This window comes from Filicampus tigris, chromosome 14, assembly GCF_054856515.1.
Source record: "Filicampus tigris isolate MCC_2025a chromosome 14, RoL_Ftig_1.0, whole genome shotgun sequence".
NCBI classification, from domain to species: Eukaryota; Metazoa; Chordata; class Actinopteri; order Syngnathiformes; family Syngnathidae; genus Filicampus; species Filicampus tigris.
This window is the reverse complement of record NC_141230.1, coordinates 4,538,462-4,565,381: the sequence shown is the minus strand read 5'-3', so window position 1 is coordinate 4,565,381 and position 26,920 is coordinate 4,538,462. Positions and strand designations below refer to the sequence as shown.

General features: G+C 40.6%; 1 protein-coding gene across 4 annotated transcripts in view; it reads left to right on the top strand.

Moving 5' to 3' along the window:
• Positions 1-26,920, top strand: part of fgf14 (fibroblast growth factor 14) — a 138,086-nt gene that overhangs the window by 88,388 nt on the left and 22,778 nt on the right. For all 4 annotated transcript variants that reach the window (XM_086051483.1, XM_086051480.1, XM_086051481.1 and 1 more), the window contains exon 4: positions 21,807-22,005. In XM_086051483.1, the coding sequence (XP_085907609.1) occupies positions 21,807-22,005 (199 nt within the window). The remainder of the gene's footprint in view (positions 1-21,806; positions 22,006-26,920) is intronic.

Here is a 26,920-nt window from a genome sequence, read left to right as displayed (position 1 = left end):
AATGTATAAAAAGAAATAGCGCATTCTGATAATATGGTAAATTAGAGTATAAAGATGCTCACTTATTTTATGCTAGAATATTTCGAAAACGAACTGTTTTTTAACATTTTGGAATGTGAAAGCTGAATTGGATTTAAAATAAAATCCAACAAAACAGCATTTTATTGTTTTTTTGTAGTTATCTTGAATTAGTTTAGGTTTATTTACAGAAAAGTCATTGCTACCGTACCAAAATATTGTATCAAAATTGCCTTTATTATATCGAATTGTGTCTTTCCATAAAAAGCGGTATATCCATTTGTGTCGAATCATTAGGCTTTTTATCGATACGTATCTTATTGGTCAAACAACAGATTGTTACACCCCTAGTGATTTCCTAGCAAACCCTTTGTTGTTTCATCATCATAAATTGGGTTTTCACCTGTTTCTACATTGCAGAGTATTTATTTCACTGGTCAGCAGCAGATTTTAATCTGAGGTGGCTTTATGTGTCCTTCAACATATTTATCACGGTGATTCACAAAATGTCATTACTTTTTTTTGTAGCAGATCAGGTTTTTCACATTTTCCATTTTTTGGTTTTTAAATTTGACCTATAAAAAGCTTGCGCAATACGGAGTTTACCGTGCATTGTAATTTATTTCTATGACGGCTCAGAAAAACATTCCACCTGTTGCTGAACCTCTCCCTTAATTCATAAATATTACTATATCCATTTCTCTGTTACATATGTTATTTTTATATTATTATTATCCTTGTTATAAAAACCTGATGCGGCATGGTGGACGACTGGTTAGCACGTCCGCCTCACAGTTTAGAGGTCGTGGGTTTGATACCGGCTCCGACCTCCCTGTGTGGACTTTGCATGTTCTTGTTCTTTGTCCTGTGTGGGTTTTCTCCGGGTACTCCAGTTTCCTCCCACATTCCAAAAACATGCATGGTAAGTTGATTGGACACTCTAAATTGCCCCTAGTTGTGATTGTGAGTGCGGATGTTTGTCTCTGTGTGCCCTGCGATTGGCTGGCAACCAATTCAGGGTGTCCCCCGCCTACTACCCGAAGACAGCTGGGATAGGCTCTAGCACGCCCGCGACCCTTATGAGAATAAGCGGTATAGATAATGGATGGATGGATGAAAACCTGATGTGCTGTGACAAATCAGTGTATCCCAATTTCACCCAAGATATAGAAAATATTAAGATATATATAAAACATTCTACATTTGTATACAGTAAAACAGTATTAGGTCTGTTTTTAGCTATTCTGGTTACCTTCCACTGAACACTTTAAAGTGACATCTTTTATGCTTCTAGTTGGATATTTCCAACCTCCTTGCAATCTAGGAACGTGGCTAAACTGAGCTTGAAATTCAGCGATTTTTCAAAGGTAGCTTTTCAGGGTGTCTGAATACATCCCTCAAAACAAAACACTTAATAATTTGCAAGAGGATAATTGCCTTTGGGGAGAAGGTTTGGGATTGTCATTAAGATGATGTGTGCTCAAATTGATCATCTTAAATGGCCCCCAGAGATTTAATTCCTTTTTTTTTAAAAGAAAGAAGGCAACGATACATTTTATTGTATTTTCTGTATTTGTGCTCTAAGTGAAGGATCAATCTTTTGAAAACTGAAGAATATTGGCATTTCTGAACAGAAAGTGACTTTTAGTGGTTGAAGGTGTTGGTATACTGTAGTGCTTTACTCACTTCCATGCTGGCAGCGTGGGTTCAGTTTCCACACAGTGGCGATGAGAGTGTGAATGGTTGTATATGTCCTATGATCAATTCAAGTCCAGTTTTTCTCCGTCTGTCAGGGGTGAACAGGCTCCCTCTTTCTACCGGAGCAGTTTAGGAGACATGAAAAACAGGGAAGAGTACGGGCCCGGTGAAACCGTTGAAGTGTGTCTCTTAAAAGGTGAATTCTCTATGTGCCCGATTGATTAAATGGCAACCAGTTCAGGCCCGCCTTTCGCTTGAAGTTTATGGTGGACAGACTCCAGTTCCTTGCGACCCTGAACAGGATAAGCAGAAGAGGCAGCTGGTCCAAAATGGGTGCTTGGGTGCCACCGCAATACTCAGCTGAGTCACCTTGAACAAGACATACATTTAATAATGAAAATAAAAATATAATATTGAAATGAAATATTTCCAATTATATGTGTATCTATTTTGGATGATAAAAGGTATATACAGTAGTTTATGATTCGTTAAGTTGTTTCGTTCATCTCTGTTGTCTGATTTAATGACATACTTCCAGTCACAACTCTTCACCAATTGACATTAAAAGTTTGCCATGCACAGTAACTCCTTTTCAAAGCAATATATAGGACCAAGGTGGGGTGTAACATTTCAGTGCCCCAAGCTGGCCATCAGTCAGCAGCAGCTGGATGTGTAAGGGTTATCGGGTCTAAACAGCTCTCAGCTTAGAATTTCAATAGCTGAGGCGACTGGAAAATGGAGGAAATATTAAGTAATTCAATTAAGTCACTCAAGACACCAGCATTATTAGCAATCGTGGTGAACGAGACTGGCGGTACACAGCACTGCATAGACAGAGTGAGGGATACAAGACACAAATTCTTTGGCTAATGCTTCATTCTGCTAATTTGCCTCCCTTTTCAAATGCCAGGACCCTACCAAGCATGGAGTATGACTCATTTATGTAATACTATTAATAATATATAGCTGGCGACATTTTTTTCACCCAAGTTGCAGAGTGTCACTTTAGGATTTCTTGGGGCATGTTACAAAATAAGAGGAAGTTAATTAAACATTACGCAATAGCAGGGTGGGGGGCAACAAACAATGAAACACGTACCCTTTTTAGACACTATATTCAGTGCATTAACCAAACTGGTAAATAAAATTGGTTGCTAGCTTATGCTAAAACTGCTTGGCTGACTTAGGAGGTTTAATGTCGCCTGCAGAGCCATCCACACATGCCACGCTTACAAGTACTTCCTGTACTACAAAGAGCAAGATGCCTTGCGGTTGGGCATGCGCAGACTGTGCCGTGCATCCGGGATATTCCGATTGCCGTTTGCATGCAAGCATATTCAGGTTGGGAAGGGAGTAACCTAGGCATGATATTCGGAATTTTAAAAACCCAAATAAAGACTTTTTTTTTTTTACTGTATTTATCACTTAATTGTCTTTACAACTATGGACAAAAAATAATAATAAATAGCTTTTTAAAAATAGGAATTCAAGCATAGCTATTTCAGAATTGGGAGACACATACAAAACCAAGGCTGCATGGAAACAAAAGGTATATTAGAAAGAAAAATGTCTGTTGCGTTATTAATCTATCTATAATTATCTATCTAAATTGAATTAACCATATACTTCATTAATTTTGTAATTCCTGTGTGAGAGCCCAGTGATACGGGTCTCAAGGGTGAATTCAGATTGAAATTCTTCATTTCTGTTCAAACTGAAATTGAAACTTCATGATGCTGAATCTCAATCAGCTCTAAAAACTGAAAGGAGGAGAAATGTTCTCCATCCCTGATCTAATGGAGCTGTAGTTTATAACGCAGCATGTTCCTTGTGATGTAAATGTTGTCTGCTAACCTCCAGACATGTTTGAAGTGGGAATCAGTGTTCCTTATATGCGGCTCGCCTCGCTGATCCATCCGCCGCTTCTTTTTGCTTGCTAATGGAGGTTGTGATCAAGCCGCCCACTCCACCAGGCCCTTTTTAGTGGGGAAATGGCAGCCTTGCGAGATGCTCTTCATCCTCCTCCGTAAGGAAGGTACAAGCTCTCCTGTCATTATCGCTTTGTGAACTTCAGACTGGCCATGCTACTTCTGCCCATTAGTTGTATTTGAAGGTAGTGCACTTACATTTTTAGAGAAACTGCTCTGAAGGTTACATTAATGCAGCCCTCAGTGTAATAAACTTGTTTGGAGAAAAAAACGTTTAACACATGGTGATGCATCTAAATTCGACTAAGAGATGTTCAGTGACACTGGTCTCACTTCCACTTGGTTGACGTTCAAAATATTATTTACCATTGACATTCATTCCAGATCCAGCATAAAATATTGACTAATGCAAAAGCAGTTTTTAATTACAGTTTAAATTCTGCATATACGATATTCATATTAATGTTATTATATGATATATTAATATTAATTAATATTAATATAAATCATTATTTGTATCAGACCTAAAGAAGTTTCTGTCCATTTATTTTCATTCTCTTAATTATTATTTAATTCAGTTTTATGAATTGTAAATGGACTTTTTTACTATGATCATTGAAAAAATATGTTGTCACTTCTATACACTGTACCTGCATTTGGCTTAACCCAAGTGATGTTTATACTTCACTTGCTTGAAAATTTGACAAAGTAACTTATAACTTGATGGCTAACACTTATGACTTACCGATGACTTGCAAATGTGACTTATGCCCTCCAAAGAAATCAACCACTAAGGCTTGCCACACTCTGAGCGATTTGGCGTAAAGCGACGAAAGTGGGCCATGGCAAAGAAATTACAGTCTGTGACTCTTCACTGCGCAACCAATTCAGGGTGTCCCCCGCCTACTGCCCGAAGACATCTGGGATAGGCTCCAGCACGCCCGCGACCCTTGTGAGGATAAGCGGTATAGATAATGGATGGATGGATGGATGGACTCTTCACTGCGCACCGTCTTCGACAGAATATAGCGCACCACCATTTGATCACAGATTGCGAAAAAAGCCTAGGCCTAAGGGTACAAGCTTAGTTCTTTAAACCAGAAAATGTCAAGTGTAGCAGAATTCACTTACACAGTTTTTCATGGCAATGACCACCTTCACAGGAAGTGAATTAACACAGAGCCGTGATCTTTTCCAGGAAATAGATGATGAACACATTCAATGCCCCGTGGTTGTGCATCATATTCTTTTGTGTGAACGGCCCACTGGGCGCAGTGCTTCCGACTGGTTTCAAAGCGGCCGAGTGGCCTGGCACAAAGGAAGCAGCTCGGAAGAAAAGGAGAGCTCAATCACCGGACGCCTTTCTAGTCTAGATGAACTGATGGACGTTCGGCTAATTTATCTTTCCCGCTAGGTCCAACATTCCTTCTGGGATTTAAAAAGAAGTCTTTACAAGGGATGCCCTAGTCTCTGTAGGAGATCATTTGATTAAATCCATTCGCGGGGGAATCATTCCATTAATAAAGAACTCCCATTTTTGTCACTCAAATTCACAAAGCTCATGCTGTTCTATAGGCAAGAAATTAGCTGAGTGTTAATCAACAGCACCTCTGCAAGTTTCATCCAAGTGGTACACGCAATCATTTGCACACAATCGATTTCATTCTAGGCGATCAGTAAAACAATCATTTTTATTTTACAGTCTTGTAAAATATTGGCAAGTTATGCATTTAGAAATAGAGAATTATCTGACTTAATCCATCACTTAATACTGCCACTATTACATCGCAGTTACAGGAACCATAAGAACTATGAAAAATGCAAAATCTGAAATAATTCAGAATCAATATTTATCTAACAACATAACAAAAACATAAAATATTTTCGTAAAATACATCATACTCATCAGAGACCTGATTATTAAATGTATTCTGTGCAATTGCTACAGACATTTTCTTATTAGTTTAACTTGGCTTGCTCTGACCAACCAATGAGAGGATGGAAAATGCTGATGTCACTGAAGGCCAGTTGGCTGGCCTATGGAGGATTAATTTGAAATCTTAAAGAAACAGTCCAATTTGTACTTTAATGTACTTTATTAAATCGGCCAAAAGTGTTGAGACGGCAGATTAGAGTCGCATACACACATATATAGAGGCTGAAATCTGATTGGACGAACAAATATCTAACAAACACATACACATAATGGAAGCGGTGCAGCCAAGAGAAATATTACAAAATGAAGAACATAGACCTTTAGGGGAAAATTTGTACAATATTCAGGAACAAATGATAGCATTTAGATTGTTTAGGTTTGCCTTGCTAGAACTGTCCGTGAAAAGGAAAGCACACTATAAATGTAATAAGACATGAATATTACATCCCTTATTATATACATGCAGGACACAGGAAGAATTTCATTTATTAATAGCAATTTTAGGATCATTCAAATCATTTTTTCAGAATGAGCACACAAACAGCAAATAGGTGCAACAGCTGAAAATAGGTGAATTTATGAATCACAAATAGGCAAAGGAACAGTGACTCTAATTCCAGAGAATTGAATTATGACATGAATAGTGGATGCAAAAATGTGTGGAGGTTAGGTTTTTGTATGTCAATAGGTCTTAATGACAAGCTAAACAATACTGTTACCGTAATATCCCGTAAATAATACTTCCCCTTCTATTTTTTAATACCCCATATAATCCCCCCCACCAAAATCAAAATCACTCTCAAAATGCTATTTTTTTTCTCTGTACTTGAGTATAATACAGTCCCCTGATTTGCTGGTATCGTTTATTATATGAGTGAATAATAGGAATGAACAAAGGTTTAAAGCAATAAGCGAAAATGCTTTTAAATCCAGGTTTAAAACTATGCTCTTTTCCCATACCTATGGTTGTTCAAAGCATTTGAAAAATCACGTTTTCCAAAATCTTGCTCTTGCACTACACACTACTACTACTATTTTGTTTACTGTAGCTGCCCGGGGCTCCAGACTGCCTCTAAATGGTGGCATTTTGCCCATAAATTTTGAGACAGTGCTACTACAATTTTCGTCTACTCGTGCCTGGTTGGAAACCAGTGAATTTTCTGATTTATTTATTTACTGACAAATTTCTGCTCCAGAGTCAGTCCATTTACCAGTAATAGAGTGAGAATGAGTCAGATGAATATTTCATTTGCAAGTAAATTGACAGTGTGTGCCCCTAAAACCTCCACAAAAAAATATCTGGAGCCCCCCTAACTGCCTTGCCTACAGAAATGCCGCCCTAAACGAAATATGTTGGTAAAAAATTAATGACACCTGGTGACGTTATGAAAAGCCCACATATACTTTATCAGAAACTCCACCCCCTTCCACAGTGACTCTGCAAGCAACAACAAATATTATAATGTTAGGTGACTCTATAGTATGCAAATAGCCGACGGCATGCCCTTATGTACTCATAATAAGTGCCGTGAATGACTTGTATGCGATGCTAGCGGGCTAATGCGGTGAACTGCAGGATAAATGTGGTGAGACCACATCACAAACAGGAAAAGAAATGTCAACAACAACACCAGACAACTTATTATACTTTATTATATAATGTTATACAGGTATTACATATTTTTTTAACATTATACATTAAATATAATGTTGGAATGTAAGTAGTTTTATTTTGGTTACAACCTACTAGTACTGGTAAACATCTATAAAGTGTCAAAAAAATTCTGAATTTTTATCAACCCTTGTACAATATGGCGGGAACTTTTGGCTCTTTTTTGTTGTTGTTGTTGTTGCAAAAAATTCATTTTATTCAACCCACAAGGTAGCTGGACCAAACGTCTTGTGCATTATACCCTTGAAATTTTCAGGTACCATCTACAGACAGAAAGAAAAATATGGAAAGAATAATACCAATCTGATCCTGATAGTCAGATTTCCTTCAAACTCGGTCCCCATGTAACTCCCAACGTTTGTGTGTTCCTGGTGGGTGTAGGAATGTGAGGGTCCATTTGTTGCTGCTTGCAACTTTAATTTTAAACATCGTTACAATCACAAAAATACATTGTGCCAAATAATTTCCTTCGTTGTTCTCTGTCCAGTAAGCGTTTCTTTCATGTATTGAGTGGAAAAGTTACATTTCACGGTTGCCGGCTACATCCGCCCTGCCTCACTTGACTGGCAATGTCTCAGCTGGCTCGTCTTATCAGGAGCCTGCACATGCTCATGATACTGTTTTTTTTCTGAACGTCAAATTGACCCGTGGCATTGCCTTGAGCGACTTTATCCTAAGTAAGAGGAAAATCATGATCTGGACAGAATGCACTGACTTAGCTTTATAGTGTCATCAACTATGTAAAATGAGAAGACATCCACTTCCCATTTTTCCTTTTTCACAATCTATGAAAGCTTCGGGCTGCAGAATATATTAACATATCATAACTGTCGTTTGGATACCATGAATCATCACAGTTTTTCTTCTACAGTATTGCTTTGACTTACAAGCTCCATTTGTCCCATGACCTAGCTCGTAACTCAGTCAACTCAATTTTCCCTATTGAAATGAATTATTAAACCTCCCCCCCTGCAAAAGCACCACAATATTTTGCTGATGTTTCTAATAAAGAAAAATATCACTGTTTTGTAACATCTACATATAAGAGCAAAAAAAGAATAAGAATATGTGCTGGCTCATGCAAAAACACAATGTAAAAAAATTCACCAAGCGACAGCTCGCAACTCGAAAAACTAGTAAGCTGCGATGCTTGTAAGAGAAGGTTTTGGTGTGTTATTCAAAATATGAACAAAATTGGAAAGTAGATGAAAAACAAAATGCTCACATGATTTTCAAATAAGCTTTACTTGGACATCAAGTTTGAATTAAAAAACATTTCTACATTTTATCATAAAACATTTTTCATTATTTGTGTGCACACAAGTGCAGAGAGGGGAGAGTTAATATTAGTTGAAATGTGTTCAATTAAACTTTATAAGTAAAGCTAGAGCAAGGCAGCGAGGTAATGATGTTGTCATGCAACGATGTTACTAGCTGAGCTGTACAATTAAGAGAAATAAATCCTTCCCTTTACCCATCAGGAAAAAACATGGGCCGTAGCTGTAATTTTTATGTCCCACACATAGACATTAAAGATTTAACGGCCGACCCCATTTGAACTCTGTAGCTAACCAAAACAGCAGCATTTACAGAGGCATAAACAGTTTTTGAATGAGTAGTGTTGAGAATGAGTTCCCTGGGCAGATACACTGTCTTTATTGGTGATTAGTAGGGATGTCACAATATCGGAACTATTGTGATAGCGCGATATTAAAATTGCCACAATATATCGCCATTGTCGTGTAACCGTATTAATAGCAGCAAATATGTTTACAAGCCCAATTGTTTTCCGTTTGTGCAGTTCCAGCACCCTCTGGTGGCTAGTTTATTAGTGCCGTTTAATTTGATGCAATTTTTTGCCACCTATAATGGATGGATAGATATTTAAGACCCACGCTAATCGCTAGATAAAGGGGAACATAAGACATTTGAGGTCCTTCACAAATTGACCTAATTCACAATGTGTGCTTGCATTAGCAAGTAAGTGCCTCAATATTGTGAATGCTGTTATGTAAAAAAAAAAACAATAATATTGTTCCTTTTTTTTCCATATCTTTTTTTTATACAATATCGTGAGCTTTTATACAGTATCGTAAGCTTTTAATATATCGCCAACCCCCCCACACAATATCGTGATAAGTATTGTATCGTGAGGTTCATATCGCGATATTATCGTATCGTGACATCCCTAGTGATTACTGTTCCTGTAGACTTGGCATTGTGCTGCATTTCTCTATGATGATGGTGATGCAATAGTCTTGATAACTGCTTAAGCTCTCCTTGAATTAAACTTTTCATGTTACAAACAAGAGGAAAACAATGTACTGGTAGGAGGAGCATACGCAGATCATAGAGGCAAATTGTCAGCTTCACACAAGTATAGCACCTCCTCACTTGACACCTCGAGTGTAAGGCGTGTACGTGTGTTTGTGTGTGTAGGGTGTCAGTGGCTAACAGATGGCTTTGCTTGATCCTGTTTTCAGCGGTGTTGAATGCAAATGTGCACAGATACAACACTGCAGGCGATTGGGTCCTTTACACTTGTGCACTTCTATATTAGCCTGCCCCTTTTGTATCTGCCTACCAAAGTGGTAAAAGAATGAATAGTGTGAACAGAAGAGAGAAGAATCAATACAGAAGAAACTTTTAAGCAATGTTCCATGTCCGTATTGGTTTTGTGCATCGTTGGTCCAAAATCCAAAATCTGAAATCACGATTAAAGGTTAGCGATCCTTATGTCATACCAAATCTAAACAACAACAACAAAAAACACATTTCATTGATTACCTGTGATTGACTGGCAACCAGTCCAGGGTGTGGTGTACCGTTTGCCCCAAAGTCAGCTAGATAGGCACCAGCTCGCCATACACCGGCACCATAAGTGATGTATGGATGTATGCATCAAAATTGTGTGACCAATTTTGTGTTGTCTACCTCCTACAAATACGATCCAGATCGAGGCTTTGGATCCGGAAAATGAACAATGGATACCAAATTTTGGGGAAATCTGTTTTTGTCATCAAAATGATCGAGATTCAGATTTTTAATAACTGTACCCTTCAATCATACTGATATGACACACTAAATTACATCCAAACTGGCATAGATGTTTTTTAGACATTCGAAAAAAAATCCAGATCCAGGTCAAGATGAAAAGTTAATCAGTCAAATCTTTTGTTCATAATGCTCCACACCCAACGTTATGGAATAAAACTTTGTCACTCTCACAGGAACAATGAAAATGTCTACAATTCCTCCTCTGGTTAGAATTATTCTACACCGTTTCGTCCCTGGGATGGAATGCCCATCTCTGCCGATCACATTTCATCAGAATACCTTTTCAACATTTTCAAATATGTCTGTGATAAAAACTGCATCAAGATGCCACGATTCTAATTCAAAATCTAGATTGTGATCAAATGTTGCAATTCCTCCTTTGGTCATAGTAATGGAACACATCACATTGCATCATGTCTGCGGGAAGAAAATGATCAAGGTCCATATACCGTATCTGGAAGATATCTATTTGTCCTTTTGTCATGTCATGTCATCTTCCAAACCGCTTATCCTATAGGGTCGCGGGGAGTTGCTGGAGCCTATCCCAGCCGTCAATGGGCGAAGGCAGACTACACCCCGAACTGGTCGCCAGCCAGTCGCAGGGCACACATAGACACTGTCACTGAGCGGGAATCGATCCCACGCTGCCCGCACACAACTCAGGCGTGTGTACCACTACACTATCAGCGGACCTGTCCTTTTGTCATACCAGCAATTCAGATCAAATCCTGTTTAGTAGACATCAAATTTCATGGAAATATGTACTGAATTGTTTTTGGTTATTATTACAAACAAATGGATACAAAAATAAAACAAAACCTGCATTAGTTTTCTGAAATGATAACCACCAGCAGTTATAATGTTCAGCTGTATTTTTTGCTTTAATATGCCACTATAAAACAATAAAAGCAGTCTTGGCCTTTCTCTCTGGCCCATTATTATTAGACACATTTTGGCCCTTTGCTGTTAATTAAACATACCATGGGCCTAATAGGTCCCTGTGTACGTTATTAGCACTTCAACAAATCCACTGACTCACTAAAAGACGTGAAATGTGTGCAGACCATAATATTTTCACATTCCTCCAGTCTCCAGAAGTGTGCTACGCGCAGTAATTACCAGCCCATCAGGGGGAGTACCATGGGTGGTGGTGTTGGGATGGATGGGTGGAGTGGGGGTTTGCTCATTATATCCAAATTGTTGCTCTCTCCTACCTTTAATGCAGTGTCAGAAATAGTTTGGGTCATGAGGGCTGGCGGGGGAGCAGCCTCATGCATTAATGAACAACAAGGTCAGAGGTAGGCGTCAAAGCCGTCTAGCGCCAAATATAGAGTCTTTCTCCTGTTTAACTCCCTCCAGTGATTGGCAAAACAAGTTTTCTTTTAAATGTCCTCTGTGTTGTTGTCGTTACCTTTGGAAGTTGTTTTGACACCCATCCTACATATATGATTTGTCTACCGTCTCTTTCCAGGTAGGGAACGTAATGGTTAGTCTTATTCCTCCATCACTGTTTCACTGTATCCCCCCACTTCATTTGTGGCATTGTTCTAGTCATAAAGCTTACCTCAAAAGTGGAAGAAATTAACAGGAGTAAAACAATGTTTTACCGTGCCATAAGGCTCTACTGTATGAGAGCTTGACCAACCTTTTAATCATGATTCAAGTTACAGCGCTTAAAAGCCCTGTATAGTGAAAATAAATGTCTTCTAAGTTTGACACATCACTGAGAAGAGTGTTGTTAAAGTAACACTGGCGATCCAGCGCTGTCCACACAGGCGCTTCAAACACACACTTCCACCGTCTCACCAGTTGAGAGTCGAATGTGCTACCTGCTAGGCTAAAATCCTGGGCTACCAATCTAACGGCCAACACCTTCTTTATGGATTCTTAGGAGTGAGGTTTGACTAACATGCATTTGCACAGTGCGTGCTGTAGGCCTGTCATGATTAGTTTGGTATCGGTTGAGAAATAAAATGGACATGATCGTTTTTTCCAGACTCGATTAACCATCTTTTACATCCATGTTTGTGTACGTACTGTATGTCATCAGCATTCAGTTGCGTTGCTTCACTCTCTCGTCTGTCAGTCAACTTTCTCGCCACTGTGCGAAACAGGTCACACTCATCATACACACACACACACACTCAAACAAACTCACACAGATTGACAGGCGGATCAAACAGCGTTAAAGCAGAGAGTAAGAATTTGCGAACTCATAGCTATGTTTTCTGATGACTGTATATGTACAATTACAGAAAGTTGAGCACATCAATGTAATTAGTTCCAGAAGCTAATGCCACAGTCATGATTCAAACCATTTGGATGCAAAGTGGCCTGCTAACATCAACGACCCTGTAGGTCGCATTTTTATGTCGAAAGTGGCAATACGACAAACCTCCAAGTCCATTTAAAAAACAACTAACCCACCCAATTTCATCAGCTGGGAAGAAATAAAATGTGGTGAGACATGGAGGGCCATCCATTTCTTGACTGCTTGCAATTCAGATATTATTACTCGCTTTACAGCGGAAAATTCAGTCATTCAACATTGTTGAAAAAACAGCATGTAAAGAAATGCTGCAATCTTAATAGGCAGTATGAGCCATTCCAAACAGCCATTGTGCAACCGAGTGAAAGAGGACATTCTGAAGGAGATAAGATATTTTCTTTTACTCCGCCGCTACGGATACGTGGTTATACATGTCAATATTTAAGTGTATTTTTTATGAATAGAGTCTGAGGTTGTTTAGACAACATTTATTTACACATGATATTTCATGAATTGCTGTACATTTGAATTCCAGCGATCAATATTCTTAGGAATTAAAAAGGATGTCCATTTGTCCATTTGAATTATTATGCTCTGATATCATATAAGTGGCATGAAAAAAACAACATCATCGAAATTATCATTCATCATGAAATTTATCATTATCATATTTATCATGATAATTTTTGGAAAATATATCATTTTGAAAAATCTTGACCGACTTAGCGAGTCGGTATTTGTTATTTATTCAAATTTGGCAGGAATGTTAATACATTCCTGCCAAATTTGAATGACTAAAAAAAGGGGATAAAATGAGGCTTCAAAATCATGACAAATTAAGACTTTGGCCCAATCCCATTAATTACCCTTAACCCTTTAGCTTTGTCTCCCCCCTTTCCCTTTACCTTCTTTGTGCAGGTGAAGACAAAGGGGGGGGGGAATCCATCTAGGAAATGGGAACGCACTAGATCCGCTACATCATCACTTCGAGCCGCATGCTGGTTGTGTCGTAAGCAGACGCGACATTTGTTTCTCTCCACTCTCAGATGCTGCGGGCGTGTCTGCTGAATGTGCCCAAACCACAAGTTTTTTACAAACATGAAAAATAGTATCCGTATAGCATAATTTGCACACTAATTGCATGCATCCTAACAAACAAAGGTTCAACAATATCCTTACGAAGTCCATTTCAAAATAGTTTTTCCAGTCCCGTCACCTGGGGCAGCCAACTATTGATCTGCCATCTAGGGGATACGCTGACTCTCCCTTGTCCACTGAGGACATCTCCACTAAAATCACAAGCGTAAAGCAGACAGGCCTATGATGCTGCAGGCAGATACATTGAGAGAGAATAGACAGTGGAGTGTGGACCAAAGCTCTGAAAGCTTTTTATAGACACATGTTGAACAGTAATCCTTCCTTTGATCTTAATCAAAAATTAAACATTCTTTGATCTTATAGTCCGTAAATACATTTAGGAAACCTGTGAAGACGGAAATTCGAACAAAGGAAACGGAAAGTCACAGTTCCAAATCAATGTAGCTCAACTTCACACAAATAAAAAAAACAGCAAATAGTAACTTACCATATATGCCACTTTGATTCATTTCTGTACTTTTTTGTTGTTGAAAATAATTCAAATTGAATATCATGATGAATTGCGAATTGGTAATGGGATTGTCGAACTGAGAATTTGGACCAAATTGAAATAAATTCCATTCACAACTTCCTCAATCATTTTATAAAAAGAATCTACAGTAGAGTCCAGATCAATATTGATCACAAACTGTTAAGTGATTCATTGGATCTTAGATTTACACCAAAGTTTATCTCCATCCATTGACAACTTTTTGTCTTATTTTACGCTGCGTGTTTATGATTGGGGCTATGCGGTATTGTTCATATCATTCCATCTGATCAATAGAAAGAATGAAGTATCTCTCCAAAATGTGTGTTTCTACTAATTACAGTGTAATAGTTTTTGTACAAAATCCTACTAAATACTAATCATTGTGAGTACAGGCACAGGAGTGTCATACATTCAATTAAGGTCTGGAGACAACTTGCTGCTTTACAAGCTGCTGCAGACTCACTCACAGATTAACGCTGCTCTTGAGGCAACGAGTGTGCAATTTGTATTTGCACAGTACTTGACATTCATGCAATGGGAAGGCAATTAGGGTGGAACGAGGGTCATAAATAGCGAGCAGAGCTGGAAGTGTTTGCGCTTTGAGCTGCAAATGGTAAGGCACTGTCGAAGCCCGTCAGTGCTCAACACCTTATGTCCATGGATCAGTGATTTCATTATGCTTAAAGTTAGATTTTTGTGTTTGCCTCCAAGACAGCTCAGAAGTAGGAATTATCTATCTTGGAACTGCGGAGGTATACATTTCGAAGTATTACAGGGTGGTGGGTATGTAGATCCTTACAAAGTCTTAAATTGTGAGATGTGAGTTCTAATTATCCTTAAAATGCAACTTTCTCCCCTTAAATCTACCATTGATGGACCTTTCAATGTCACAGACTCAATCAGCTAAAATTTTCTGTTCAAATATTTGCAAGGGAATTGACAAATTTTGATTGGTGTTTTAACACATAGATCATAATGAAGGCCACCATTTTCATATTGAAATAACACAAACGTACCATATTTGTTTTTGGCTGGGCAACTGCTCTGTTGAATCAGCTAAACTCAATTGCTGAAGTTGTCATTTTGTTGTGTGGATAAGATAGATTGAAGCATTTTATATTATGTCAAAGCTTTCATTACTGAATTTATTTTAGAATACGAAAAAATATATACATACTTAGGTGACCATTTTACTAAAATTTTCCAGTCCGGTTATCGCCTTTTGTCTACAGCCTGAGTACCCTTCCGCCGTTCGTCTATCTGCCATTTTGTCCGACCAGACCAAATTGTAATCACCTATTGGCCGGTCCGCCTATCAATTTAAACGGGCTTCCGTTTTGCGTTTCCGTCTACCAACTTCGACCAACTTCCACTAGCACCCCCGCTGAGCGATATTTGAAATACAAGACTCACCGTGGCATGGAAGCCTCACTGCGGCAAAATGCATCTCCTTTTAGGAGCCAGAAGCTGTCAAAAGGCCTCGGCTGCGGCCAACGGGAAATAGAAGCCTCGCTGCGGCCATTGAAGCCTCACCACAAAAATACACGACAGACGATTACATAGACTGATAAAATCTTCACGACTATGCTTAGTCTGTCTATTTTTTAAAGTTTCCCATCTCTCATTTATCGCCGACAAAATTGGCGTCCGTCATAGGCGGATAGACGGACCAGTCCGTCACACAGGCGGAATGCCCAGCTCTGTATATACAGTATATATGGTATATAGTTGCTTATGGTAAAAAAATGTCGTGACCCGGTCTTAATTCTTCTAACCCAGTCCATTTGTATTCCATTTAAGAGGAGTGAATTTGAATATATTACACAATATGCACCGATACTTATGTACATCTTTGCTGCAATGAGAGTTGTTTTGATTTACCACAGCTCAAACCTTTCAGCGGCTTTCCGTTGTTTTTCTGTCTCGTTCATGCTGTTCTCAGCCGCTTGGATCAAAGTGTGGGTGTGTGTGAAGGATGAGGATTCTTTTACAGTGACAGAAAAGCCCGCAGTTCTCCACTCGCCTTCCGATGTGTAATAGCTGTCGTATTCTCCCACAACCCCTCCACACCCCCCCCCCTTCTCCACAGGCGTCCTTCTTGGTTTTTTCCCCATTTCAAATGGCAGAATTGAAAGCAACATTGTATGAAAGTTCCTCCCCCAGGAGATGCAAATAATCAATAATAAGTGTGAGAGAGCTTTAGAAAGGCTGTAAAGCATGTAAATGAATTCTGTCAAATGTGTAGTGAGCCCCCTCGCCTGCTGCGAGCAAGTCGACACAACTGAATGTGAAGAGACGTCCGTTCATTCTGTGGGGCCAGCAGGTTATTGACAGTTATTATGTCATCTTTCATCTATGGCAGTGCTTTACACTAGAAAAAATATCCATCCATCCATCCATTATCTATACCGCTTATCCTCACAACGGTCGCGGGGAGTGCTGGAGCCTATCCCAGCTGTCTTTGGACAATAGGCGGGGGACACCCTGAATTGGTTGCCAGCCAATCGCAGGGCATACAGACAAACAAACATCTGCACTCACAATCACACCTAGGGGCGATTTAGAGTGTCCATTTAACCTACCAAGCATGTTGTTGGAATGTGGGAGGCAACCGGAGTACCCGGAGAAAACCCGCGCAGGCACGGGGAGAACATGCAAACTCCACACAGGGAGGCCGAGGCCGGGATCGAACCCACGACCTCTGAACTGTGAGGACGTGCTAACCAGTCGATCACCGTGCCGCCTAGAAAAAATATACTACCCTGAATATTTGTGAAGCCTTCTGATGTCCCTTTGCAATGCACTACATTCTTACAGTAAGATATTGTCAATGCATATGCACACAGATGTGAAATTTAAATGAAATTCAAAATGTAATTATTAAATTCTGTTTTTACCTAGCAGGTCCATCCCAAAAACCACAAGCAGTTCAAAAGCAGTGTATAGGCACAACCTACAGTATGTTCAAGGAAATTCCATAAATATGATTCATGAACTCAGTTTATCACCGACATGTTAATGGCACCAAACCACGATATTACCTTAACACTCCCAAAATGCAAAATAAACTATTTTGTAAATCTTTGCATAAAAACTGAAGTACCCAGAGCATACCCCAAACTCAGGGTACAAACAGGGCCTCAGACATACTGTATCTCCATCATATAAACATTTTCAACCTAGAATATCCCAAATTGCATGCTTTAAACTGGATGATAACAATTAATTAGTTTAAAGTGGCATAATCCAAAAGTTTGGGAAAAATCTTTGTCTTTTTTCTGGAATCTAACCTTGCCCCCACATCTATAACTAGACCAGCGCAAAATATGTTTTACTTAAACTGCAGTAGGAGAGATCACCAAGAGAACTGTCTTGAGCAACTCAGAATAGAACCTTATCCCAGGGGTCTGAACTGGATTTGAACAGAATATTCCCTAACCCAAAACCACAAGTATAAGATTGGAATATTGCAAACTTTTACCAAAGGTATATAATCGGAATTGATCAGAATATTCCAAAAAAATGGTGTAAAATCTAGTAGTGGTCCATAATATACCATTCCCTAATTCAAGATATACTTGAACCTTATTCCGGGGATGTAACTTTGTTAAAACTACAGGTAAAAACTGTAGTATCACAGCTTTATACCAAGTCTGTATACTTCAATTGAGAGTCAACAAAACAAGATCATATCTAGTCCAGATTATGCCTTTACCAAATACGTACTAGAATAGTCCAGGAGAGAGGCGGGATGGAAATTGGGAAATTCAGGACAACTCCCAATTGGCTGGCCCTCCAGCATTTTCTTCTTTTTTTTTTTTTTTCTTACAAGGCCTGAGCGTCACATACACCCACCCGACACCCCACACCCCAACAACCCCAAAATGATCTGCCTTAATTTGCATTTGCTGGGAGCCTCTCCATCACAAATTTACAGTCTGCCAGGACATATTGAACTTTATCCCAGGAATATATAACTTTGTAAACCACAGAGTAGAAACAGAAGTATCTTGACTTTTTCCAAATGTGTGAACTTAAATAGATCAGACTAATAATAAAACATGTAGTCATATGTAGACTTGTTCATAGTGTACCAAACTTTATGCAAGGAATACAGATATAGACCGTAAAATGATAATAATAATAATAATAATATGTATATAATCTATACAGTAGTGTTTGAAACTTGTCGAGCTCAGACTAGACCCTTACTTTATCCAGGGGTATAAAATGGAGTACACCATATTATTCCCTAAAACTTTTGTTGCGTGGATATAGACTTTCAAATGTTTTCCTTGCACACCTTATTTCAGAGGTGTAAGATGGAGATGACTAGAACAAGCAGAACAGGTCTAGAATAAATGACAGCGATAAACACTAGAATATTCCCCAAACAAACCTTATCCCAAAATTTCACAGGCAGTTCAACCAGAATATTCCTGAAACTCAGCCCAAACATGACCAGGGTATAAAGCTGGCAAAACTCACTTTAAAGATATACTTCATGGCTGAGTCACAATCCCAATTGCTGGATCTAGCTTCAATTCCTCGTTCATTGCAATTCACAGTAGTTGAATTTCTATGCAGAACCTGTCTTAGCTGCACCGTGTCTGTACATGCTGCTTGTTTTTGTGCTGTCTGCTTGAATCAGTCTTCAGTCTTGACGCTGTGGCCACCTCGTCTCCTCTGAGGGAAAATCGAGTGTCGGGAGGGAATCCTCTTGTGTTCCCGCCCGATGCTCGTGCATTGAAGCCGAGTGCTGGCGGCTGCTTTCAGGAGACATGCACTCAAGTGAAATGGTCTCTCCCCGACTGTCAGCTCCCAGGAACACCAAAGGGGACTAGGGGGTGGGGGGCGGCCGGTCTTTACAAGAGTCTTTGTGATCCAATCCTATTAATTTAAGACAATCAAGGATTAAAGCAAGTACTTTGAACTACTGCCGGTTTGATGAAGTTTCTTATATGGTGTATATTATCTTTCATGTAAGTCTTATAGGCTTTCTTCAGCTACTGTTTGAAAGCATGATTCATGTGTACATACCTACAATTCATCCCGGACTAACATTAGAGACTCTTTTTTGTGTTTGTGTACCGAAGGAATCAAAAGCAAGCTTCCCAGGCCAGTGTAAAAGAGGTGTCACTTTTGGGGGAGAGTTTAGTGAACACTTAAGTGCTTGGAGAACCACACACCCAGAAGGCGTCTGGACCCTCTGTCTTCCTTTCTTTTTTCAAAAAGACAATTATGACCCATTATGAGGCTGCATGGAACTTAACACCACTATTATATTATATTATAATTTCTTTTAATGTTCATTATAGTGTCTGGGGGGTTTATTTACAAAAGAGGGGTAAGAGGAGATGAGTTTATATTGTACACATACTATTTTTTGCATCATTATTAAACTATGTTAGCAGAATATTTAATTTTTTGTAAAATTCGTTAACAATAGATACATTGCATAGCAGCCCGGAATATAAATATGGGTCTACACAAAATTGCCGCGATCAATCCGCATCTACTGGAGCGCTCGTTGTTCAAGGTGCCGTCTCCATATGAATCTAGATCTTCTTTGCTTGCTTCATTGCTAAAGGGCTTGGCTACCATGTTGTGGTATCAATAGGCAATGAGTAACCTGGACGCATCAATTACTCTTGGATTTTCACTATCTGCGTGGTTCTGATCCCTCAGAAATTGTGAGGGGTTCACTGTGGATACTTTTTGGAAAAGGGCAGAACAAGTAGCGGTAACCTTTTCACAAATTCAGATAAAGACTGCCTCTCCAGCGCATTCATGTTAATCTCTTCAATGTTCTGACAATATTTGGAATCCATGATCTTTTACGTGCTAATATAAGTAGTTTGCAAGCCAGCTTGAGTGTGTGACTTTCACATAACAGATGAGCCCAAAGTGCCTTGATTAACGCACTGCGATGCGGCACTTTATTTTTAGCCCGAGCAGGGGCGGACAATGTGGAAACGCTTTTATTACCCTTCTGCTCGGAGATGAATGGCCGACAGCAAAGAAGAGATACGGAGCCTTTCGGATTCATTTGTCTTTGCCACATCGAGGCGTGGACAGAGGACGGAGGAGCTGCTCGGTTAGCTCGATCATCATTTGCACAAGGGCCCACGAGTCGCGCTAACAAGTTCTTACGAAGAAACCAAGTCTTTTGTGGATTCAACTCGTAAGAAACATCAAGGATCAAGCAAGAAGTGTGATTTACTTTAGCGAGCAATAGCCATCTGTTTTCAATAGTGCCTGTCCTCATTAAGGTTACAAGCAAGCTGGAGCCTATCCCAGCTGACTTTGGGCGAAATGCACACACTGAATTGACACACTGGACTGACCACCAAACCACCATTTCAAACAAATCTGAGTGAATTAGTAGCATACTGTACCCAAACGCAAATGAAACGCAAATGACACACTTTTTCCTCGCAACAGGTTCACTGGTGATGTTTTGCTGTGCTTTACACGTGTCTAGAGCAGTGAGCCAGAAGGCGAAAAATCTAGTAGATCATCAATATTTCCAGAGGTTGGCATTTTACTAAAGTTTGCCGGTCTGTCATTCGCCATCCGTCAGGAGCCTGGGTACCCGTCTGATTTCTGTCAATCTGTCATTTTTTTCAAGCCCCGCCAAACTGTAATCATCTGTCAGTCAGTCCGTCATGTTATTTTAAACACGCTTCCGTCAGTAAACCTCAAAGTTCAAAAGATCGTCAATCCGGAAAAAAAAGGTGCAAAAGATGAAAAATCCATCCATCCATTATCTGAACTGATTTAATTAAAATGGCAAAGTTTTGAATGCCTTAACCTGAATCCCACGCCACATTGTTGCCAAAAATACAATCCTGGGGGATTAAAATGCTTTCTAGTCCTTGCAAACCAAAATAAAGCAGAATTTACAATAAAAAAAATTTTTTTGCTTCTAATTTGTCATGTCTTCATCTTCTTCTTCATCATCTTTTTCTTTTAATGTCTTTTTGACATTTGGTGCATTACTGCCACCTTGTGAAATGGAGTGTGAGCCTGAAAAATACAATTTCACAGCCTCCGAACCCCACTCTTTCGAAAGGTAAAAATAGAAATATAAAACTTAACTCACAAGAACTTCTCTGTCAAACTCTCTCTGTATTTCCAATTACTGGTACTGTATTACTTCTTAGATAAGCGGTTTGGATAATGGATGGTCAGCCTGACTAACACATGATTCTCTCTTTGGCGCATACCGCCACCTGCTGTACATATACAGTCAATGCTGTCTGGGTCGCGTTTCCGTCTCTCTTCAGCAAAATGGGCGTCCATCAACAATGGACTGTGAGGTCCTTTGGGACATGACCAGGTTAGTTATGATTACACAGATGGACAAAAATCCACTTCCGTCTATACTTAGTCCGTCTTTTTTTTTTTTTAAAGTTTCCCGTCTATCGTCTATCGTTGGCAAAACGGGCGTTCGTCATAGACGGATAGACGGACCGGTCCGTCGGTCAGACGGAATGCCCACCTCTGAATATGTCCCTATGTGGATATCATGATCCTTTCTCGTTATTACACAAAAATTGAGTTTCAAATGTGTCTGTGTGTGTTTGTCATTGCAGGAGCTCTTCACAGCAGAGTGCAAATTCAAAGAGTCGGTGTTCGAGAACTACTACGTCATCTACTCATCTATGTTGTACCGACAGCAGGAGTCGGGTCGAGCCTGGTTCCTCGGTCTCAATAAGGAGGGTCAAGCCATGAAGGGGAACCGAGTGAAGAAAACTAAACCAGCCGCTCACTTCCTGCCCAAGCCATTAGAAGGTACAGTTTGTTTTTAAAGCTACATTAGGTCCATCTTAGATCCAATACAAAGTATCTGCCTTTTTGGAAAAAATAACTACAATAGCACCTCAGTGGAGCAAGGTTGAATTGTTAACAGAAAAATGGGCGGGCGAAGCTGTTTGTTTGTCTGTCCAAGCATCAATTTAATCAATCTACAAAGTGTACTCCGTTCAGAACATGGCGGCCCATGGCAATAAATAGCAGGCATCATTGTCGACCTCATCGCTGACGTCGCTACTGGGTAGCCGCCATGTTGGGAGAGCACTGAAGGTGACATGACTCCTGTTGTTATACGCAATACGAAATCACGGCGTTTCTCGCTTGATTTTGACGGAAGAAATAAATAAACATGGTGAACCGTTGCCGTGTTAGGGGGTGCAGCAATGCCACTTACGATCGCAAAGTAAGAACATTTAACAACGGAATGAGTTTTTATAGGTTTCCTGCTTGGTGGAAGGCTAAGGGAACACTCGTTTCGGACGTCGGCTGTCAAAACAAAGTCGGATGGCTTGGTTATCGCCTGTAAAGGCCTAGATACACCAGGTCGGGAAGCATCGTAGATTTAGATTTATTAGTCCCCGTGGGGAAATTCGTTTCCACAGACTGTACAAAGACACAATAAACATTATACATCACAGACACGACAGCAAACAAAAACTAAACAGTCTACACGACGTCACTACATTGTAGCCTGGTCAGGTGAGTCAGCGTGGTCTGTTGTTTAGGGCAGAAAGGCTTTTCCCTAGGTGAGCCCTCCTGAATGTTATGGACCTGTACCTACGCCCTGAGGGTAGGGGAATGATATGTTGGTGTAGTGGGTGAGTGGTGTCCTGGACTATTGGGTTTTCCATTCGGATGATGGACCTGTTGTTTAAATCTGAGAGGTTGGGTGTGGGTAGGCCGATGATTTTAGCTGCTGTGTTTGTGATGCGTGTGAATTTGGTGAGATTGGTGACAGAGAGCATGATAAAGAAACATGTGGAGCAGTACAGGAGGATGGGTTGAACAATGCTTTGATACAGTAGTAACAGAAGGTGGGGTGCAACGTATAGTCCTTTGATCTTACGGATGACTGAGAGTCTTTGTTGACTTATTTTTTGAATGTCCATCGTGTGCTGATCAAAAGTGAATTTATTGTCCAGAGTCCAAGGTATTTGAAAGTGTCCACTGTGTCAACTGTTTGTGTGTTTATGATGATGGGGTGCTTGGGCGAGGGGGAGTTGAACCATATTTCCTTTGTTTTCTTGACATTGATTTCAAGGTGGGCAGCTGTATATGAGTCCGTGAAAGGTTTGACTGTGTTTTGATAGTCCAGGATGGATTGGCTGTCGGAGAGGAGTGCAAGAACGGCTGTGTCATCGGAATATTTCAGATATGTTGTGGGCCAGTTCTTCGGGGTCTGGTGTTGTGATGGCTCTCAGAAATTCCTGACACTCTGATGAGATGTCCAGGTTGTCAAAGTGGGTGAAGAAAGAATTTAGGTCCTTAGAGAGAGTTTCCGGGTCCCTGACTGTGCATGATGATTTTGCACATGCTGCTAGGATCTTCACCCTCTGGAAGGCCTGTTTGGTGTTCATGTTGCTGAATTCAGTTTCTGTTTGTTTTTGTACTTCAGTTTTGCTTTATGTATTTGATTTTAACTCCCTATTTGTTGCCTTAATGCTGGCCCAGTTCTGGTGCTTGAAGGATTTGTGTTTTTCCCTCAGGCTTCGTTTTAATTGTGGGGTGATCCATGGTTTGGAGTTGGGAAACTGCTTAATTGTTTTGGTTGGGATTGTGGAACTGACACAGAATTTGATATAGTCTGTACTGACAGAGACTCTGTCAATCAGATTGCCATCAAAGATGGCCCAGTCGGTGCAGGCAAGAGAATCTTGGAGTTGCGTGATGGGTGATTCGTCCATTGTGGGGAGCTGCTGCGTAGTGGTTTGTGGCGCTTTATTCCTGTTTTATAGCGGAAGCAAACAGATAACGTTATGGTCAGCAGCTCCGAGTGGTGGATATTAACGGGCACGGAAGGCATCGGTGATGTTCCCGTAACATAAGTCCAAGATGTTACCCCTTCTTGTGGGAATGTCCACATACTGTTGGAATGATGGTAGTACACTGTCCAGTCTCCATCTGTTGAAGTCCCCCAAATACAGCAGCGAAGCTGACAGCCAAGGATGCTACTGCTATGCTAGCTAAGCATCCCGGTGCTCCGCTGCCGTGTTGATGTTAGCACTGGGGGCTACTTAGATACAGCTGACCACAACAGTGGGGAATTCCCAGGGGAGATAGAAGGGACAGAGGGATAAGGTCAGCAACTCGGAGTCGGAGACCGACTCGTCCAGCCAGGTCTCACACAGGGCGATGATGAAGATGTCCCTGAAGGCCCTTTCAAATTGGCACCATGCATGTAGTAGATCCATCTTGTTACGAAGTGAACGTACATTGGACATGATGATGGTGGGGAGAGGAGATTTGAAGGGACGTCTCCTTACCCGGCTCTGGACGCCCCCTCGCCTTCCTGTTTTCCTTGGCCGGAGCTCCGATGGAAGGGCACGGCAGGCTTGGTGTTACTCCACAGCGAGGCCCGATGTAGTAGGAGTTCATCTCGGCTGTAGGTGAGTAGCCGGTTGCCGGTGTTATGTTGTAGTGCGAGGCTACCGCAGATCAGCAATAAAATTGCGAGGAAGGCGGCGATCACCTTGTAGCTTATCATAGCTTTATCGTCTGACTTTAACTGACTTCGGCCCGCATATAGTGAGACAGTTAAACATAAACATCGGGGGAGCCATGGCTCAGTGATAGAGTAGCCGTTTCCCAGCCCAGAGGCTGTGGGATCAATCCTCGGCCATTGTGACCAAGTCGAAGTATCCTTGGGAAAGATACTGAACCCCCAGTTGCTTCCAATGCTGTGTCATCAGTCGGTGGATGTGAACTCAGTGTGAAGCGCCTTGAGGGCCTTAATAGGTGGGAAAGTGCTATACAAGTGACAGCCATTTACCATTGCTCCCCTTAGGCACCCTTTCCTCATATGGTTTTTCTGTGCTTTGTCATGTCTTTTTAACACAGTTTATCAGGTCGTGTGTTTTGTGTGAGTGCGTGTGGGCGAGAGTGTGTGTGTGTGCGTGCTGATGTACTGGCGGATATAGGTCTTTGGATTTGTTGGGAGGGAGGGAGAAATGCGGGTCTTCCTTTTATGTTGTGTTTTGGACATTTTTATTGCACAGCACTTTGAGTTGCATTTTTGTGTATGAAAAGTGCTATATAAATAAATGTGATTGATTGATTAATTGATTCATAAAACACATGCATAGAACTCACAGTCAGTGCTGTCGCAGCCAAGCGTGCGCCATCTTCGTAGCGTCTGATTGGCCTCTGAGTGACCACTGTCGTAGCGTCAGATCCCGTCAGGAAGCGTCTGGTTTCAGCATGTTGAATTGGCTTCGTGAGTCATGACATTTGGTCACTCTGATTGGCTGTTAGATAGCAAATCAGCGCTTGGAGTACGGACGGGAAGTGACAAATGCGGATAAACAGTGAGCACGCCTTTGCTGCCTTAATCTTCTTGCAAGTACAGCCATCGTGAGCAAAAAGTCTAGATGAATGCATTGTTTACGTTTTTATAATTCGCCTCCCGGCCAATAGCTTTCCGGTTGGATTTTTCTAACATGACGAATGACTACCGCCGCCGATGGTATGGAAGGGCATTACATCTCACGCATGCACAGAAGGTACTTCAATGGTCAGCATCGCTGTCTGTCGTTGCTGTGTATTTTTCCAGCGGGATGTGAAGACAGCCGGCCCGACGGGGCCAGCGTTGGACACAGTTGGCCAACGTCGGATTGGTCTATCTAGGCCTTAAGATAAAAACAAAACATTTCACCATAAACGGTCACGGGTGCGGGTTAGAGGACCCAAAAGCAGGAGTGCAGAGATTGAATGGTTTAATATAAAGTAAAGGCAGAGCTGGGCAGTCCGTCCCGGGGCCGGACCGGTCGGACCCTCCGGCCTGGCCGGTCGCCCATTTTTGGGGCGGGAGGTGGGGGCTGACAAATTTTAAAAAGGGGCTCGACTAAGCAAGGCCGTAGGTGGATTTTAGTCCAGCCCACTAATTGGCCCCCGTGTGTGTGACGTGCTCGCAAGGCGGCCAAAAGTTCATCTCAACATACTCAACAAAATGGGCAAACAACAAAAATTGCCTCAGAATGCGTCAAAAGCGCCACTACCAACTGTGCGTACTTACTTGTATTGGGCATTAAAACAAAAACAATGCTTCGATCTAACCACAGAGATGTAGCCAACGAGCTACAAGCTGATATGAATTGATTTTTAGCACATCTGCTTGTCATCGAAGCAAAGAATCTACCGTTGTTTCTTATGAAGGGCTGATGCGGAGGCAGTGCCCAGGGACCTTCCACAAATAGCAATACCATGACGTTATTGAGCAGTATTTAACAACAAATATTTCTGGAAAAAAACAGAAAATTATATTTCCATCATATACGAGTATAAGCAGGTAGTCCTCATCAATATGTGATGTGACTTTTCAGACCTAATGATGAACACTAATTATTTTATTGAGTATTGATACAAACTCCCCTCAAAAATCTCATTTATTATTATTTTTACCCAAAATGAGGGTTTTACTGTTACCAGCTGGAGATCGTCAATATGTATAACTATTGAAGAAACTTAACAATGAATAATAAAGACATTTTGTTGCTATTTGTTGACGGTCCCTGGGCACACATCTCAGCGGAGGCTGTTGAAAAAGAACAACCGCACCTTAACTGCTGAGACCACAAATTGTGTTTTTTAAATTCAAGTTGTATCTCTTTGGCTACCTTACATAGATTGTAAAAAAACATCGTTTGCGTTGCAATGACGTTGCATTTTGGAGTTATTG